This window comes from Plasmodium falciparum (assembly GCF_000002765.6).
Source record: "Plasmodium falciparum 3D7 genome assembly, chromosome: 11".
In the NCBI taxonomy this organism is placed as follows: Eukaryota; Apicomplexa; class Aconoidasida; order Haemosporida; family Plasmodiidae; genus Plasmodium; species Plasmodium falciparum.
This window is the reverse complement of record NC_037282.1, coordinates 646736-668317: the sequence shown is the minus strand read 5'-3', so window position 1 is coordinate 668317 and position 21582 is coordinate 646736. Positions and strand designations below refer to the sequence as shown.

Below are 21582 nucleotides of genomic sequence, written 5' to 3'. Positions count from 1 at the left end.
AAAAAAAAAAAAAAGAATTACACAGAAAAAAAATGTATTATCTATACTTAACAGTTAATTGGTACATATGAATATATACGTTTGTTTATATATCATTTAATCATAAAATAAAAAATATATATATTGATTTATTTATTATATACATGTTACAATGAATTGTAGATATTTATATCTTCATATTTTTATAAAATTCAAGAGGGCGTATAATAATTGGGCCTTAAAATAATTATGAACTGTTCAGGTGCTTTAAAAGAAAAAAAAAAAAAAAAATATATATATATATATATAAATTTATATATATATATTTTTTTTTTTTTTACTTGTGTGCGTAAAATTTTTAGATTTTTTAATTTTGTTCATTTTTCTAATTAATTGGAATATAAAAATTATATATTCATAATATATTAGAAAAATAAGATAATATATACACCTAATTATACATTGTATTTATATATATATTTATTTATTTATTTATTTGTAAATGGGAATGATGAAAAATTGATAAAAAGAAAGTATAGTAAAAATTATTATATATATGCTATAATAAAATAATTAAATAAAATGGTTGGAGTGTTATAGGATGGTAAAGATATATATGATAATATTAAAGGTTTTATTTATATATAATGGTTTAATACAAATAATAAGATGTTATAAAAAGTTTGCTCCTCATAGATTGAATAACATAATTCACGAGAATAATAAAAATAACATAGGTACCTATGATATTAAATCGAAAGCTTTAAAAAAATTATATGAAAGGAAATTGATTCATTATGTAAGTGATATAAGAAATATTGATAAGATATTATATCACAATGAAAATGAGAAAGAAAAGAAAAATAGAAAAAGTGTTTATGCAGGTATTGATTTAACATGCAAATATTTGCATTTAGGTAATTTAGTACCTTTGATTACTTTGGATATATTACGTAATCATAATACAGATGTTATTATATTATTAGGAAATAGTACCACACAAATAGGAGACCCTTCATTTCAAAAAGTAGAAAGACAAAAAACGTTGGAGAAAGATATATTAGAGAATGAAGAAAATATTAGAAGAACAATAATTGAATTATTTCTTCAAAGAGAAATATGTGAAGAAGATATGAATGAATTAATTAAAAAAAGTAATATAGAAAGGGATAAAGAATTTATATATGAATCAGATAATAAAGGTTCTTTAATTATATTAAAAAATAGTTTATGGTATGATAAAATGAATATAATTGATTTTTTAAAATATGGAGAATATTTTTCTATTAATAAATTATTAAGAAAAGAATGTTTTCTTAATAAAATTAAAAAAAACCTTACATTGAAAGATTTAAATTATATAACATTACAATCATTTGATTTTTTACATTTGTTTAATAAATTTAAAACCTGTATACAAATAGGAGGATCAGATCAATGGGGTAATATACAATCAGGAATAGAACTTGCTCAGTATATATCTAATACTCAATTATATGGTTTAACTACTAATTTATTAGTATATAAAAATAATATAAAATATAGTAAGTCTCAATTTAATGAAAATAAAAGGTTACCTATATGGATAGATAAAAATTATAACTCTCCATATTTATTCTGGAATTTTTTAAGAAATGTAGAAGATCAAAAGGTTCAATCATATATTGATATGTTAACTAATTTAAAAATAAATATAAATCAAGAAATTGAAACAGTATATAATCCAATGGATACAAACTTAAATGAGATTTTGGATGAGACTTTGGATGACTCTAATAAAAAAAAAAAAAATAATGATAATAATAATAATAATAATAATGTGAAAGACATAAATATTACTACTGAGCATAATAATTATAGTAATGATATATCATTGGAAAAAAGTTATGAAGAAAAAATTAACCAAGCTAAAAAACAACTATCAGATAGTGTTACCTCTTATATTTTTGGTGAACACACTGTTAAAAAAATACATAAAATGAAAGATGTTTTAAAGAATAATGAATTTCATAAAATTAATAATATTGATGATATAAAAGTATTTCCATATGTTGAAATAACAATGGAACATATAAATAAAAAGCAAATAAATATTTCAGATTTATTGAAGAAATTTGATATTGCATCTACTAACAAAGAAGCTAAAGAAAAGATAAGTCAAAATTGTATATATTTAAATGAACTTCTTATAAATGATTCAAAATATTCATTGAATATAAATAACTTTATAAAGCTTCATAATAATTATTATGCAATCCTCAGGTTAGGCAAAAGAACAAGTTATTCTATAATAATAAAATGACATATGATTATAAAATATATATATATTATATATATATATATATATATATATGCTTGTGTTTTTTTTTTTTTTTTTTTTTTTTTTCTCATTTAAATGATTTTATTAATCATTATATAAAATGCGTATATATTTATATTAACCTATAACAAACGATTTAAGAAATAGATTAGGAGAAAAAAAAAAAAAAAAAAAAAAAAAAATTAAATTAAGTTAAATTAAATCAAATCAAATCAAATCAAATCAAATCAAATCAAATCAAATCAAATCAAATCAAATTAAATCAAATCAAATCAAATCAAATTAAATCAAATCAAATCAAATCAAATCAAATCAAATTAAATCAAATTAATTATTTGAATGATTATATAAGAAATAATATATTTTTATAGTTTAATTAAAAAATTATGATAAAAAGGAAATATATAATAAATGGGTTTATAAAAAAATGAAAATTGAAGGAACCTACACAAACGTATAATATATATATATATATATATATATATAAGACAAATGTAATATATATTTTAATATATAACAATATAATGGTATGGAAACATTTCCATTTAAAAAGCGTATATTTATATTATATCATAATATTATATTATTATATATGATTATGTATAATTATTAGTGGATATCCCTTTATTTATATACATTTTGATATAGAATATTTTGAGATATCATCTTCTTCTCTTTTTTGGTTTGCACAATTTGGTTAAGCATCCGAAAATAAAGCAGAAAAGGACAAGACTTAAAACAATACCTATTGTAATACTTACCACTTCATTGTAATTTACATTTCCAGGGTCTCCCCTCAAATTAGAAGCTGTAGGATGAATATTAAATGCTGGATTTTGTCCAATTTGATTTAAAGGCATAAGATTAGTTGGATTCATTGGATTGAATGGTATAGCATTATTTGGTACTTGAACACCTGGGGGTGTTGCTACTCCTCCTACCATTCCTTGTGACATTATGTTAGGTGAACCTATTGGTGCTCCTCCTGCAATATTTGTTGTTGTTGTTGTTGTTGTTGGAGATATGGATGTACCTAATGATTGAGGAAGAGGAGAAGGTGGTGTTGGTGAAGGATTAGAAGTTAAAGGTGCAATATTATTTGTCATATTAATTGGTGATATAGAATTAGGAGAACCATATACATTTGGTGTTACAATTTGGTTAGCTAAGGGAGAATTATTTCCATCTGAACTTATAGCTATTGGTCCTTGCATGTGTTTATGTACACCACCTAATAATCCATCTACTGCTCTTGAAGCCATTAAACTTAATGCTGGATTTAAAGTATGTTTTGATTTATTTTTTAATTCTATATTTGAATTTTCTATATATTTATTATTTAATGGTATATTTGTTGTTTTTTTTTTTATAACAAATGATTCTAAATAGGTATCTGAATTAGTTGCATCATTTTGTATATTATTATCAACATGTTCAAATGGAACTAGTGTTTTTTTTTTGAATATATACTTTTTTTTTTTTGAATATATACGTTTTTTTTTTTTTCTTTTTAAATAATTATTAATAGGAATATCATTATCGTTATTACTATAACTATTATAATAATTGTTACTATATTTATCATTATATTTATAATATTTATTATTATTATATTTGTTATATTTATTATATTTATTATATTTATTATTATTATTGTTTTCCTTTTTAATTTCATCATTTACCTTATTTTTTTCGTTTACATTATCTTCAATGTCGTCATATAAAGGGGTTTCCTTTTTATCCGTCTCATATTCACTTTTTTCATAAACATCATGATCTCTTATATTTTTAAAATGTGGATATAGTTTTTGTTTTCCATATTTGTATCCTTTGGATTCATGTATTGTATGTGCCATTATATAGGCTATATTATATGTGTTCACAAAATAAATAAAAACAAACAAACAAACAAATAAATAAATAAATAAATAAATATATAATATATATATGTATGTATGTATTTATTTATATGTCTATAACATTTTACATTGTGATTCTTTAAAAAGGTAAGAATGGCTATTCCCTTGTTTGTATAAAAAGTTACGCTTAAAATATAAAATTTATAAAATAAAAAAAATAATCAAGTGACAAAATTATTATCAAAAAGGAAATATTAAAAATTTGATAATGAAAATATTAAAAAAAACAAAAAAAAAAAAAAAAACAGACAATGTAAATAAATAAATGATATTATTTATATTAATCAAGTAATAATATATAGGAATGAAATATTAAACATATTTATAATTAGACATCATTAAAATAAACAGAAAAATAAAATCAATATACATTTTTTTTTAGATATAAACTTTTCAAATTATTCGACCTCTCCTAATAAACAACACCCAATTTTTTTTTTTTTTTTTAAAATAAATTAATATAATTTATACTATTACATATATATAATATAATATATGTATGATGTATTTATATATATCCATATAAATTTTGAAATAATTACTTTTCCATAAAAAAAAAAAAAAAATATATATAAAAGCTACTTGTGCACCAGTTTGCATATGGAAGTGCATTACCTTGAACATCATCAATATAGTTTATTTATTTATTTATTCATAATTAAATAAAATATATAACATAAATATATAAATATAAATATATATTTGTATATATATATATATATATATATATAAGGAATGTTTTTTTTATTTTTTATATCTTTTTCATTTCACATGTTCCCCTTCTATTTTCATAATAGTTTTCCTTAGGTACTTATTTATAGGATAAAAATATAAAAAAATTAAAATGACTCTTACATTTTACAATTCATAAATGAAAACCACGTCACCTTGTGAAAAGAAAATAGGAAATATGTTATTCTTAAAAGAATAAGGATATTTTTTTTTTTTTTTTTTTTTTGTATTATTCTGTTTGATTTTTATGTTCTACTAGCTTTTTTATATATAATATATTAAAAAAAAATAAAAAAAAAGTAAAATTCAAAAGTTGAATATATATATAGAGATGTATATAATTTTATTAATTAGTTTTAATATAATCAAACAGTAGTGTAAAATATATATATATATATATATATATATATATATATATATATTGTTAAAAAGAAAAAAAAAAAAATGATAAATGTAAATATATGATATATACAAAATGGATATATTTAAACAAAACATAATATATATATATATATATATATATATATATAAGATTCACAATAAGGTTAAAAAAAAATATAATCACGTATAATAATTTTTTTTTTTTTTTTTTTGGAGAATTATTTTTAAAGGTATTTGACAACTCATAATAATTCTGTACGTTTATGTATATTAACAAGCATATTAATTGTAGTATTATTCAACAAAAAAAAAAAAAAAAAAAAGAAAAAAAAAAAAAGAATTATATAAATTTGACTGATATATGTATGTATATATATATGTGTGTGTTTACTTTTACATTATATGATATAAGCATAATAAGTCTTGTCCCAAATAAATATTATACATTTGTAATATATTTATTTACATTGATATATATATATATATATATATTTTTTTTTTTCCTTTGATAAGTTGTATGTTTCATTTCTGTGTCCTAATTTTTCAAGGGGTCCGTAATATACATTAATTTTTGTACAAAAATTTATTTTTTCCATCATTTTATAATGTCTTTAATTTCTTTACAATTTTGTTAAATTTATCATTCAAAGGATTCACTAAATATTTATTCCAGTATAATCCAATATTATTCTGATTATTTATTTTACTAATTTTATCATATATTGAATTTAAATAATTAAGTTTTGGTGTTATTAAAATAATATATATGGTTAAATGTAATATGCACCATAAGAAAGAACTGATTCTATATATAACTCTACCAAGAGATGGAGTTACGAGGTTTTCAAATATAACAAAAAAATAAACATATTTTAAATAATATTCAATCATCTCATACTTTTTATTTTTCCATCCGTGTAATGATAATCCGATGGGGAGAACATAACCAACAATAAAAATTACTACTTTAAATATTAAACCCAACATTTTAAAAAATGAAAAAAAATGAAAAAAAATGAAAAAAAAAGAAAAAAAAAAAAAAAAAAAAAAAAAAATATATATAAATATAAAACAACTTAAACAAAATTAATAAATATAAACATAAATAAATATATATATGTATTATATATATATATATATATATATATATATATATATATATATATTTTACGAACTGTGTTTTAAAAAATTTACAGTAGCTCGTTTCGCTATATATTATAATATTTTCTTATTTTATGATATATTATTAAGGAACAATTGATTCCATAATGTATGCATATATGTATGTATACTATTTATTAAATAAAAAATCTAAATATTATATTTTTTATTTATATTTTTAAATATGGTAAGAATAATAATAAAAAAAAAAAAAAATTATACATATATATAATATATAATATGGTATTATTATAATATATATATAATAAAAATATTATCATAAAAATACAAAAACATATTTATATTGGTTCATAAATAATAAATTAAAATAAAAAATATACTTAAAAAAAAAATATATTATTATATAATAATAAAATGTATTTTACGTTTTTAATATCATATCATAAAAATAATAAAATAAAATTTTGAAAAAAAAATTATATATATATTATTATATGTAATAATATTATATATAAACATATATATATTTAATTATTATAAATATAAAAATAAAATATATTTATAAAAAAAAATATATATTTTTTTTTATTATTATTATATATATATAATAAATATATACATTATTTTTTTATATTTTTTACCATATTGTTATAATAATATAATATATATATATATATATATATATTTCATATGTAATAATATTTTTTGTTCTTTTTGAAGTGCACTGAAATATAAAAAAAAAAAAAAAAAAATTTAAATACCTTTATATAATATAATATAATATATATGTAGTTATTATATTCTTTTATATATATTATTTTATATAACTTTTTTTTTTTTTTTTTTTTAATTTTATAAGAATATTTTTATTTTTTCTTTTGTAGGTTATTATATATATATTATTTTATTTTATTTTACATGCGCTGAACAAAGAACAAAAAATTAACCAACAAGAAAAATAAAATAAAATAATATAAAATAAAATAAAATAAAAATAAACATAATATAATATAATTTATTTTTATGTATGTATAAATTAAATATATTATATTATATTCATATAAATAAATAAATCAATTATGTTTTATATATAATATATTTATTAAGTAGTTATATCGATGGAGAGAATAAAATAAATAAATAAATATATATATATATATATATATATATATATATAATATATACAATTATATTATGTACATATAACAAATTAAGATATTTAATCAATATATAAATATACAATTTGTAAAAATAAATAAATGTAAATATATATATATATATATATATTTATTTATTTATTTATATATATTTATATTTATCGTTTGCATTTAAGCTAGCATAAAATAACAATAATGTAAAGGAGAATATAATTGTTAGGTATAATTCCTTAATCATATTATCTAATTACATATTTGGTATTTTATTTATTTATTTATTATTTATTTCATTTTGTTTGTTCCGAACACAAGAAACCACCCCCCGCGACCTCGAATCCATACTCTTGGTGCTTTCTTTCTTGTATATATTTTTTTAAGAATGTGTCGAATTTACGTACCCTTTTTATTTTGCTATAATAAGTAAAGTATAAAGAGGATCCATGTTTTGTTTTTTCAAGTTGATTAAAGAAATTGTAAAATAAATATGTGTTTCTTCTTTGTTTATTTATCATTTTTCGAGTATCATAAAATAATATGCCATTATCTAGAGATAATAAAACATGTTCTAAATAAATAGAATAATCAAATAAAGGTATCCAGTTTTTATTTTTTTTTATAAAAAATATATGAATAAGTACATGTAAAGCCTTTATATCAAAAGGGTTCTTTTCTAATAACAGGATAATATATTTCTCGCTCTCATATATATTCTTTTGATAAATAGAATAATATATAGACATGTTATATAAGATAGAAGATATAACATTTATATTATTAGGATAAAATTTAGTTTTACATATGAATATTATCTTTTTTAAAAAAACCTCACACTGTAAGTATTCCTTTCTTAAAAAATTATAAAGAAAATATTCGTTACATACAAAAATGTTATCGTTTTCTATTTTTAAAGCTTTACTAAGAATATCCCTTAAAAAATGTATTTTCTCAACACAAACGGTTATGTTAGATTTGCCAGAGGGGTTATTATAAACAATCTCATCTGTATATATGTATATATTTTTATCTACATCTATATCTATACCATTATCTGTACGTATATCTATATTTTTGTTTATATTTTTATCTTTATCCACATTTTTGTTCTTGTTTATGTTATCGTTCATCCCATTTTTATATCGCTGATATATCCCTAGCACCACCGAACTATATATTAGATACGGTGTTATATTATGCGGCTTTAATTTGAGACATTTAAAAAAAATAAATTTTTTATAATTTTTTTTCCTATTCTTTGTTAAGAAAGATAAAAAAATATATAACATATAAACATAACACATGTAAAAATTCCCTTTTAATTGCATGCATTTTACAAAATATAATAGAGCTTTATTAAAATTGTTATTTAAAAAATGTATGATACCAAACATGTAATAATCTATATAATCGTTTTCATATCTATATTTTTCTTCTTTATAATAATACTTTTTCTTCCTAAAAATAATATCACTAACTCGTTCATTATACAAAAGAAAGATTTCTTTAATTTTCTCCTGGGAACTCTTGAATACACTTCCTAAATTTGTTATAGATGTAATGTATAACAAGATGGCCTCGTCATTTTCATATTGTTTTCTTTCTTTTGTAATATATTTGCTTATATAATAACAATTTATATAATCATAATTTTTCAAACAGTAAAAGGCAATACACAAAAGATCTATCAATGTTACGGGGTCGAATTTGTATAAATAATTATTGTGATGATCATCATCTATATGATGATAATTATTATGTATATGTTTATTATTATTATATATATGTTTATTATTATTATATATATGTTTATTATTATCATGTATATGTTTATTATTATTATATATATGTTTATTATTATCATGTATATGTTTATTATTATTATATATATGTTTATTATCATGTATATATTTATTATTATCATATATATGTTTATTATCATGTATATATTTATTATCATGTATATATTTATTATTATATATATTCCTTTTATTATTATTTCCTCTTGTCTCGTAATCCTGTAAACATTTCTCATAAATTATATTTAATTCTACCCCAAGTTTCTTTATAGTCCCTAAAATATTTTTATTCGTATATGCAGTATCAATAAAATGATTTATCTTTTTTATTGTATACTTATGACAAAAATGATTACAAGCCCCTTGAGGAACAATATAGTGAGCTAAAAAATAATTATAATGAAACTCATTATTGTTTAAAATATTATTATGATTTACGGTATATTTATCTTCATTCCTATTTTGAAGATATAATATGATGTCTTTTCTATTTATTTCTTCGTCACTTTCCTTATGATCATCAACAAAATAATAATTGTCACTATATAAATATTTGGGCATATCATAATCATCTTGATTCTCATTGTTATTAATATAATATAACACATTGTTCATGTTTATGTATAAATTTTTCCCTTTTTTTTTTTTTTTTTTATTTTTATTTTTTTTTTCATCAAAAAAGGGGAAATGATACATTAACCTCTTAGGGTCATAGCAACCATCTCGTAATTCACTTTTCCTATTATAATAACAATTTTGGGTTTTCTCCACATTTCTGTTCATTTTTCTTATATTATTATTGATATTATAATCGTTTTGATTCTTTGCTTTATTATTACCATATAACAAGTTTTTATCGTTTATCTGTATAGAATAAATATTATTCTTTCTACTACGCGGATCTTTGACAAATTCAAAGGTGATGTCATTATGTATGTTCATATATTCTTTTATATCATATTTTTGAATATTGTCCATTGTATGTACTTTACAAATATAAAAATGAAAGAGTTTGTTAAAGTCATAATGTAGTTGTACATATTTTATTAATGTATTTTCTTCATGTATTTTTAATTGATGTGTTCCTATTACTTTATCTAGGCATATAAGAATGAATGGATGTATTTTTATAGGATCAAGAAAACACTGATAATTATAATTATAATTATAATTACAAATGTTATTATATTTATTTTTATAATTCTTATTATTATCATCACTATCATGTTTATTATATTCCTTATTTTCATCTTTAATAATGTTGTCTATTTGATGTACCACAACCTTACAATATTCTGTTATACTCAATTTTAATTTATTTAATTTCTCAAAACATAAAGCACTTAGGAAAGTTAAAATGATTTTATTATATAAATTTATATTGTCGCCATTTATATTGTTACCATTTATATTGTTACCATTTATATTGTTACCATCTATATTATCATCATTTATATAAGATATATACTTTAAGCAGAGCTCATACTTCTTTAATTTTATTAACGATTTTATATATATATAAAAGATATTAAAATTTATATAAAAATATTCTTCTTTATATAGGTGAATAATTTCCTCATATTCTCCATTTATATATAAAGAACAAAAGTTCAACATAAAAACAGACATGTTTTTAAAAACAAAATGTTTATTCATTTTTTGTACTATGGATTTCAGTTCATTTTTATATGTTTGTATATTTGTCATTTCCATACAATTTTGTTCATCTTTATATAAATTTTTTTTTTTTTTTTTTTTTTTTTTTTTTTCTTCATCTTCCTTTGTTTTCGTCTGATGGTTATATATTATACCTCCACTTTTACAATTAACAATTTTTTCCAAATGTAAAGGATCATAATGTGTTTGATTTAATCCTTTAAGTATTTGCATTTTTAAAATGTTATCATCCTTTTTTTTTTTTATATTCATAAAATTTAGAAAATGGATATTCTTCTTTTTTGTTAAAATGTCATTTTGTTTTTCTTTGTATATATTTTGTTTTTCTTTGTATATATTTTGTTTTTCTTTGTATATATTTTGATTTTCTTTGTATATATTTTGATTTTCTTTGTATATATTTTGATTTTCTTTGTATATATTTTGTTTTTCTTTGTATATATTTTGATTTTCTTTACATTCATCATATATATCTTTGCTTTCATTTTTTAGTTCATTTTTTACCCCTCCTTCATAATTTCTCTTTTTTATTTTATTTCTCATGTCAACAATAGAATGTGAGATGATATCTTCCTTTCCTTTAATAATAATATTTTTATTTATTATGAATTCATTTTGTTTTTTTGTCCTTTTCTTTTTTTCATATTCATCTTGTTTATTTACATAATCGGAGCATGAACTAAAACTTCTTTTTTTATGTAACCCTTGTGAGGTGTATATATGATCTTTTTCTAGTTCATTTTGAACTTTATTTCTTTTTAATAAACAATTTTCTGAATTGTTAATATCATCCTTATAATAAGTGTTCATATAAGAGCGCGTTGATAAATTTCTTTGAGTTTTTATATATTTTTGCTTATTATCAAATGATTCTTTATTATCTACATTATGTTTTTCCCCAATTTTAATATATTGATCTTTATCCGTTGAATGGATGAACCGTTCAGGATGTAGAACTCTATGATTTTTTTTGGTATCATTTTGCTTATGTTTTATTTTATTTTTAAAAGTAAAAATTTTATTTTCATGACAAAGGTTTATGATTTCTTTGAATATAAGCATACTATTATGTTTGATTTCTTCTTTGTCTTTTGATTGGTATGTGTATGGTTTATCATGATGATCATCGTTGTTTATTATGTTATTTGTTTGTTGTTCTTTTTGTTTTTTTTGTTCTTTTTGTTTTTTTTGTTCTTTTTGTTCTTTTTGTTTTTTTTGTTCTTTTTGTTCTTTTTGTCTTTTTTTTTTTTTTTTTTTTTTTTTTTTTCTAGCTATTTTATGTTCAGGTAAAAATTTTGAAAAGGACATAACACTTTCTTCGCTAGTTGTGTAACCAAAAAAAGGAAATAACAATTTGGAAATATTTAATGACGATGATTTTATTTGTTTCTTTTTATACTTCATTTTCTTATTAGAATTATTTCTTTTCATTTTTTTTGAATATATTTTATTATGATATTTAAATATATATTTTTTTTTTTTACAAGAAGGAGCATGATCGACCTGAAGAACGTGTGATTGTTCAGATATTGTATTTGCACCTAGATTATAGTGTATAGAGTGATGATAAGTTTTGTTTAAACCTTTTATATGTTTATCAAACTTTGATATTTTATTCATATTGAAGTTTGGTATATAAAATTGAAGTATTGAATTTTGCATTTTATTATAAGCTAAATAATGTGACGTTATAAAATGTAATTTATCAATATTATAAAGTTTATCTACTTTATATAGTTCATTCAAATTATATAAATTATTTTGATCATTTACATCATTAATATATTTTTTATTTATATATTTTTCTTCATCTCCTTTAATATATATTAAATTTTTATTGTTTCTTCTTATATTATTTTGAATAATCTCTTCAGATTTATTTATTTTTTTTTTTTTCTTTGTTTCCACATTTTCGTAATTAAAGAAATTAATATCTCTTTCAATATGACTTATACTATGTACCTGTTTATTTTTATTGTGAAAAAGTATATCACAATAATACAAATAGATGTTATTATACAAATATGATAAAAAATAACAAGAGGGTGCGTCTTGTTCAATTTTCTCATTTTCTATTAGTAGTTTTAAGTAGGAATCTTCAAAAATGTCCTTTTTTAATTTGAAATTTTTTACATTCTCTATAAATAAAAAAAAAAAAAAAAAAAAAAAAAAAATATATATATATATATATATATAATATATATGCAACCAATAATTTTTTTTTTTTTTTTTTTTTTTTTTTTTTTTTTTTTCTTTTTTTTCTTTTTTTTCTTTTTTTTCTATCTTTGTGCTATGCCTTTTTCTAATATATATATTTTTTATGTCCCACACCATCCTCATTGAAACTACAAAAATAATTAATGTCATCTTCCTCACATAGGAAACTTATGTACTCCAATTTATTTGTGTCTATTTCATATTCGCTGTCATTTTTTCTGATTTTTCTTGATTTTTCATCGGATGGATAACAACTCATATTGTAATAAAAAAATAAATATATATATATATTTATTTATATGTTCACCCTTATGATGAATATATAACATCTATGAAAATACTTTTATTAAAAATATTTCTAAATATTAACAACAAAATATGAGAATTTTATATATACACATAATCATTTATTCATTTACTTATTCATTCTTTTTTTTATTGTTGTGTTTCTATTTTTTTTAATTTATTAAAAATAAACATTGAACAATTTTAAAGACAATTTATTTATTTATTTTTTTTTTTTTTTTTTTTTTTTTTTTTCTTTATAGTTAAAGTTATAGATCATTGAAAATTCTATTTCTCATGTATAGAATACAATAAAAAAAAAAAAAAAAAAAATGCACATATATATTTTACATATAAATATACTTATATATTTATATACTTATATATTTATATACTTATATATTTATATATTTATATACTTATATTCTTTCTTATTTCTTATTTCTTATATATTTAATAATTTATTATAAGCGATAGGAATGTAAATATGTATACATATATACTTCCCTATGACACTTTAAAAAAAAAGAAAAAAAGAAAAGAAAAAAAAAAAAAAAAACGCTTATATGAAATGTCTTGAATAAATATGTTTATATAATTACATTGATGTACACGAAATGATTAACATATAAGGATAATATATATATATATATATATACATAAATTTTTTTTTTTTTTTTTTTCTTTTAACGTGAAAAAATAATAAAAAAAAAAGTAACAAGTTATTATATTATACATTTTACACTCTTTTCTCACTTCTCAAGATTTTGTTGCATTTTTTAATTTTTCTTTTTGATAAGCATCTTTTAATAACTTATGCTTAGCCATTAAATTAAGAGAAGACATTATGAAAGGATAGAAATTAAAAAATTTAAAAGTCAGTTCTTTATTCCATAATTTTTTTATTTCTTTTTGCTCATGTAATAATGATTGTAAATAGTTAATTTCTAAGGTTGATTTATTTACTATATTATATAAAGTATCTACATTGTTTGGTAGGTTTTCTATTGAGGGTATATCGTTTAATAAGGGAAATTCGTCTTCATTAATTTCATCTGATAGTTCAATATTTTCTCCAAGGTTAATTAATTTGATATTAACTCTTTGTTTAACTATGCGATGTATATTTATATATTCTTGAATAATGTATTCTTTATCTTTCATAACGGCAATAATGTTAAAACGAACATCATTATTAGTTTGTGAATTACATATTTCATCTATTTCTTTTTTTATATGTTCTCTAGAAATTTCTATCCAATCTTTTCCATTCATCCCAATATTGTTATTATTATTGTTATTGTTGTTATTGTTGTTATTGTTGTTATTGTTATTATTATTGTTATTGTTGTTATTATTATCATTATCATTATCCTTATTATTGTTGTTATTGTTTGGGTTGGGTTTATTTTGCTCGTCTGCATTTATAAGCACGGGGCCACTTTGTAAACCATCCAATAAATATACTTTATCCTGAAAACTAATATAGGAAACAAAATGAAAGGAGTCTTCACTTTTTTTTTTATCATGATGTACATCCTCTTTATCTAAATATATTGGAGGTTTATATGAATTATGTATATTACGAAGAAAAGTACAATTTGATAATGTTAATCCTTTCATTGAACTATCGAAATTTAAACTAAATGTTTTTATATTTTTTATTTCATCATTTAATTCTATATCCTTATTCAACACAATAGACAAAATAGCTTGTGTAGCACATGCATTTGGTATAACTTGTTTAGCAAAAAATAAATTATCAGGAACATTATGCTCAATATATTTATTATTTTTATAATGCTTTCCAATATTAAATAAAAATATTATACCATAAATATAACTATGATGTTTTAATAATTTATTATATTTATCTTCCATACATATATTATTCTTATATAATTCGATAACATCAACAACATTATTCTCTTTATCCAGCGTTTTATTATTTTCTCCTAAATATGTATCAACACCCAATATATGATTCATATTTATAATCTCCTTATTATTTATATAATCATCAAAATAAGATAAACTATACACATCTTCTACTGAAATTTCTGTAGCACCCATACGTTTAAGCATATCATAAAATATACACGGGTTACTTTCTATTAAACACCACTCTTCTAAAATGTTTTCATTATCCCTCGCCATTTTTTCATACACAATATTTTATTTTATTTTTGTGAAAGAGAAAAATAAAGATTAATGTATGTAAATTAAAAGGGATAAAAGAAATTTTAAAATTATAATGATTAATAATTAATCGATGGTATGATCTTTTTTTACACGTCAAAAAAATTTTAAACAACAAAAAATAACAAGCGAAAAAAAAAAAAAAAAAAAAAAAAAAAAAAAAAAATTAAATAATAAATAATAAATAATAAATAATAAATAAATAATAAATAAATAAATAATAAATAAATAATATACTTATATATCAAAATATTTGATAAAATAACAAAACAGAATGATATATATATATAAATAAATAAAACATATTACATTATATTATATCATATTAACGAGGTATATTTATTTTTCTTTTTTTGAAATAATACATTTTTTCGCAAGGTTATTTTATAAACAAATATAAACATAATATATATATATATATATATATATATATATAATATGTGTGTCATATTAAAATATACAATTATTTTTAGTATTATAAAAAAGGTAAAAAGTAAAATATCACGAAAAAAAATAAAATTGAAATAAATAAATAAATAAATATATATATATATATATATATATATTATAATTTAATGCCAAAAAAATTATTATTATATATCAAATTGAAAAGAATGAAGTACACATTTGATGATACATGTAACATAAATATTTAATCATAGCATTATTTTTACAATTTATTATTTTATACATAATTAAAAGAAAATTATATAAATATTTACCTATATATATAATATTATTATATTTATGTAGTAATATTATCATTATATTGTGATAAACCAAATGGCAAAAAAAAAAAAAAAAAAAAAAAAGATCAAAACTAATATTATATAATATCACATAGGTATGAATTAATGTAACAATATAATCCTTACGCATAAACGTTTAAAGGTTTTTCATTAATTATATTATTTATTTTTTTTTTTTTTTCGCATTTTTATTTGTAAGTATGTCTATAAATAATATGAAACAAGCTTACATATAAATAAATATAAATATAATATATATATAATATATATATAATATATATATATATAATATATATATATATATAATATTTATATATTTGGTGTGTATAATTTCAATGAGCAAATAATAATATTATTTTGTATCATTTGTTTAAATATGTATGGGATAATTCCTCCTTATGTTCCCCTTTATTTATTTTTTTTTTTTTTTTATAAATTATTAAAATGTCTGAGTATAAAATTAGCAGTATATACTTCTCACGCTCTAATAAAGTGTTAATATTAATGTGCGTGATTTTTTTCTCCTGCTCTACTCACATATTTAAGAATGTTTTCCCTTTTCTATTTATGCTTACAGGTATAGCAACCCAACATGGTAATTTGAATGTATATGTTAAGAAAAATAGCTGGTGTGATATAAGCAGTAAGTTAGACAGAAATACGGAACATGAACAATATATACAAAAGGAAGATAAAGAAAAAAAAATTATAAAAAATACAAATACTGATGGTAATAAGAATATTAATTATGATCATCCTTATAATATGATGAATTTATGTTATGATGAATTATATAATAATGGAGATGAAAATAATGAGAAACATTTATTAAACCTTGAACATGAATGTTTTATTAAAAATGAATTTACTACTTGTAAAATTTGTCATAATTATATAAATAATAATAATAATATGTATAATAATACATATAATAATATATATACTGATTCGTATAACAATACATGTCATAATTATTATAAGAATCGAAATAATAATATAAGGGACCATACAAGGAAAGGGAAATATATTGATAATAATATATTTTATTATAATAAAATACATAATAAACAAAATGAAAGTGCCATTAATAAAGAATCTATATCCTTATACAATAATATTTTATCATTAATATATTTTAGTTCTTTAATAACTTATATTTTTATTTTCTTTTTTGATTTAAGCAAAAAAAATTATATCATAAATATTTTTTATATTACCAATCTAATATCTCATTGTATTATATTTTTTATATTAAATGATATGCAAATTTTTAATTCTCATTTAATACAATCAATTCCTAATCATATATTTGTAGATGATCATAAAAAGATGTTTTCTCCTTTTTCTCAACCATATTTAAATAGTCATAATAATTTATCAATCCAAAATATTTTTAATGGTATAGCTAGCCAAAATGGCTATATATATAATATATTATATATGGATAAAAAAAAGAAAAAAAAAGAAAAAAAGATAGGACTTAATAATTCAACAAATGAAAGAAATAATTTAAAGAATAAATTGGATGATTTACAAAAAATATCTATATTATATAATATGGATGTGTATAAATCTTTATTTATTTTTTTTATTTATCCAAATAATAATATATTTTTTAATCCTTATCTTATTAATATGAATTGGAATATTATGTCTAATATATCAAATGATATATTATATAATACATATGAAAAAAATAAAGATTTATATAATAATAATTATGTTATACAAAGTATAATAAAAGAAAAAAATAATGTTCCAGATTTTTTATTTTTAAAAAGAAATAAAAATATATATTATAAAAAATATTTATTAGTTCTATATTTTTTCCTTATGATAAGTTCTATATGTAGTTGTTATATCAAAATTTATCAAAAAAGAATTTTATATTGTGTATTTTATATTAATATAGGAGTTATTACTTCATTTTTAATTTTAATGAATAGTCTATTTAAACTATTTGCCCATTCTCTAAATTATATTGTAACTAATCAAAACAATCTTGTTAATATCAGTGATTATATAGTTTTGTTCTTATTAATAGATTTATTTGGATTATTTATAATATTCTTCTTTTCTTATAAATGGTATTATCAAAGAAATGTGTGGACACATCTTCATAAAATATTTTATAATCATAAATATATTGCTTTCTATTTTAATAACACATATTATATATATACTGTTGACAGAAATGTTGATAATATTTTAGTATCTATGGATATATATGGTGATCCTAATGTAAACATTACTTTTTCGGAGTATACAAATTTAGAAAAATCAATTTTTTATGAATATTTTATATTGAACAGATTCAGAAAAAACAAACTCAAAATTTTCGAAATCCATCAGGACAAGATTCAGGAATTGACCACTACATATAAGCAAAAAGAAAAGGGGAAAAAAAATTATGAAATGAACATACCTTACAGAGATAAAAAGTACAAAAATGTGGAAGATATACAAAGTTCTCATATAAATAATAGCTTGGATATAAATATTGGATGTTACAAATCTCAGAGGGATGATCTTAACGAATGTGATATACCGAGTGAAGAAAAGCAAGCTAATTTTTATAGTCGAAAACCAAACCATAGTTATACTATGAAACCATATAAAATATGCATAGGAACATTAAACAATATAATAACACAATCTAATATTCCAATAAATAATACAAATCAAAATATAAATGGATCGCCCATAAATACAACAACAACTAATAATAATAATAATAATGAAAATAATAATAATAATGAAAATAATAATAATAATGAAAATAATAATAATAATGAAAATAATAATAATAATGAAAATAATAATAATAATGAAAATAATAATAATAATGAAAATAATAATAATAATGAAAATAATAATAATAATGAAAATAATAATAATAATGAAAATAATAATAATAATGAAAATAATAATAATAATAATCATCATAATCATAATCATAATCATAATCAAAATAATCATCATAATCAAAATATCAATTATCCTAATCCTCAAAATGAACGAATAAATTATCCTTTTACAAATGAATTTATTCATAACCATCATGAATATGTAAATAATATAGCACTTACTCCAAAACAACAAATTATAGATAATACAATTTTAGAAAATAAACAAAATGATGAAGACATTAATAAAAAGAAATTAACAACACATTCACAAAAAAATTTATTAAAAGAAAATCTTATTATAACCGATGAATATTTTATAAACACTGATACCAATCAATATATGAACAACGCACAAAATCAAAATAATATATGCTTACCAAAAGGAATATATTTAGATCGATCAGAAGAATGTGAACCAAAAAATATTTGGAATATACAAAATGAAAGTCAAAATGTTTTATCAATACCCGATTTTGATGAACAAGATAATCATAAACAAAATGAACAAGCGGAAATAATTTGTCCAAATGATGGAAATTATTATTTACATAATGAGGAATATAATCAAGAAATGTATCATAATAATGTTCATTATAAAAATGGTCATATGGATCATTCATTTAACCCTCATATACATAATTACATTAATAATCATATTAATTATGACACTAGTTATCATATTAATCATCATAATAACAATTTTAAAATATTTAGAAACATAAAAAAATTTATGTCCTCATTCACTTTCGTTTTCTTCTTTTTTATATTTATATATGCCTTTCTATTGTCAATCATACACATATTTATAAATTACTTCTTTTATATATATCTATATGTTTTCAATATAAATATCTATGTTTCCAATGTATATACAATTATTATGACAGGTGTATCATTAATAGCTATACCATTCTCAGGATATATTATTGATAACATTGGTGCTTTCCTTTCCCTTCTTTTATGTTCTTCTCTTTTTATCTTAATAGCCATTTCGGGTTCCATTTATTGCTATAAGTTTAATTTAAGTAAGCTCACAAATGGTGAAAATGTTATTGTATGTGAATGTATATATTATGAACAAACAATTGCCTAACCATACACACACACACACATATATATATATATATATATATATATATATATATACATACCTATGATATGTATATTTCCAATCATGTATTATTTACACATTATTATTTCATTATTAGATTCTGAAGTTTTGGCTTTTTTATTCTTCAATCTTATAGGTAATCATATAATATATATATATATATATATATATATATATATATGTGACATAAATATTATCATTTTTTTTTTTTTTTTTTTTTTTTTTATTATTTCCTAATAGGCATAAGTCAATCCATTATTCCTACTGTCATCATTTCGCAGATACCTACCCACTTATGGTATAACCTTTTTAAGAAATTATATTTTGAGATATTGTACAATTTATAATTTATGTAATTCGTGTATACATTTATTAAAATAATGAATTATAAGCTTTCAATATATATTTTTTTTTTTTCTTTCCTATAGCGTGAAGAATAACGAACATATAACATCAGCCTTTGCAATATTTGAAGTTGTTTCGATGATAATTATAAGTTTAAATAATTATATCTTTGGTAGTTTTATGGTCAAAGAAGGTTATACATAATAAGATAAAAAAATTAAAATTTTATAACTGTATATTATGGTTAAATATTATCACATATATATATATATATATATATATATATATATTTATTTATTTATTTATATTTATATATTTCCTTTTCTTTTTTCTTTTTTTTTAATAGAATACTTAATGGGTCTTTATGTCTTATTTTTTTTTATCCTCCTAGTTATAGCCCTTATTACATTGTTAATAATTTCTATTTATATTAAAAGGAAGAGATATATACATATGTATAAGAACACGAATGACTATAATTTGGCTCAACCTTTGCTTTAAAAAATTAATTAATTTTTTTTTTTTTATTAGTATTTGTATCTTTTATTTTGGTTCCATAAATGTTTGTTTTATTTTTTATTTGATTATTGTAATTGAAATCTAGAATTAAAAAGATTTTAAAATTCTTTATTTTTTATTTATTTTTATTATTAAATAATATATATGTATATGTTATATTTATTTGTT

The 21582-nt window shown here is 18.7% G+C and overlaps 6 protein-coding genes across 6 annotated transcripts; 2 read left to right on the top strand and 4 right to left on the bottom strand.

Moving 5' to 3' along the window:
- Positions 1 to 595: 595 nt before the first annotated feature.
- PF3D7_1117500 (tyrosine--tRNA ligase) lies at positions 596 to 2281 on the top strand (the record flags this gene model as incomplete). Its single annotated transcript, XM_001347816.2, has 1 exon — positions 596 to 2281. One exon carries the CDS (start codon positions 596 to 598, stop codon positions 2279 to 2281), a length of 1686 nt encoding a protein of 561 aa, XP_001347852.2.
- Positions 2282 to 2961: 680 nt separating this feature from the next.
- PF3D7_1117400 (conserved Plasmodium protein, unknown function) lies at positions 2962 to 4155 on the bottom strand (the record flags this gene model as incomplete). Its single annotated transcript, XM_001347815.1, has 1 exon — positions 2962 to 4155. One exon carries the CDS (start codon positions 4153 to 4155, stop codon positions 2962 to 2964), a length of 1194 nt encoding a protein of 397 aa, XP_001347851.1.
- Positions 4156 to 5931: 1776 nt separating this feature from the next.
- On the bottom strand, positions 5932 to 6318 carry PF3D7_1117300 (conserved protein, unknown function; the record flags this gene model as incomplete). Its single annotated transcript, XM_001347814.1, has 1 exon — positions 5932 to 6318. One exon carries the CDS (start codon positions 6316 to 6318, stop codon positions 5932 to 5934), a length of 387 nt encoding a protein of 128 aa, XP_001347850.1.
- A 1579-nt stretch (positions 6319 to 7897) lies between these two features.
- On the bottom strand, positions 7898 to 13556 carry PF3D7_1117200 (conserved Plasmodium protein, unknown function; the record flags this gene model as incomplete). The annotated part of the gene is made up of 2 exons (XM_024473315.1): positions 7898 to 13218; positions 13412 to 13556. 2 exons carry the CDS (start codon positions 13554 to 13556, stop codon positions 7898 to 7900), a joined length of 5466 nt encoding a protein of 1821 aa, XP_024329122.1.
- Positions 13557 to 14341: 785 nt separating this feature from the next.
- On the bottom strand, positions 14342 to 15739 carry PF3D7_1117100 (ubiquitin carboxyl-terminal hydrolase UCH54; the record flags this gene model as incomplete). The annotated part of the gene is made up of 1 exon (XM_001347812.1): positions 14342 to 15739. The coding sequence occupies one exon, from the start codon at positions 15737 to 15739 to the stop codon at positions 14342 to 14344; it is 1398 nt and encodes a 465-aa protein (XP_001347848.1).
- A 1235-nt stretch (positions 15740 to 16974) lies between these two features.
- On the top strand, positions 16975 to 21396 carry PF3D7_1117000 (conserved Plasmodium membrane protein, unknown function; the record flags this gene model as incomplete). Its single annotated transcript, XM_001347811.2, has 5 exons — positions 16975 to 20464; positions 20648 to 20686; positions 20791 to 20848; positions 20979 to 21088; positions 21242 to 21396. The coding sequence occupies 5 exons, from the start codon at positions 16975 to 16977 to the stop codon at positions 21394 to 21396; spliced, it is 3852 nt and encodes a 1283-aa protein (XP_001347847.2).
- Between the last annotated feature and the right edge of the window lie 186 nt (positions 21397 to 21582).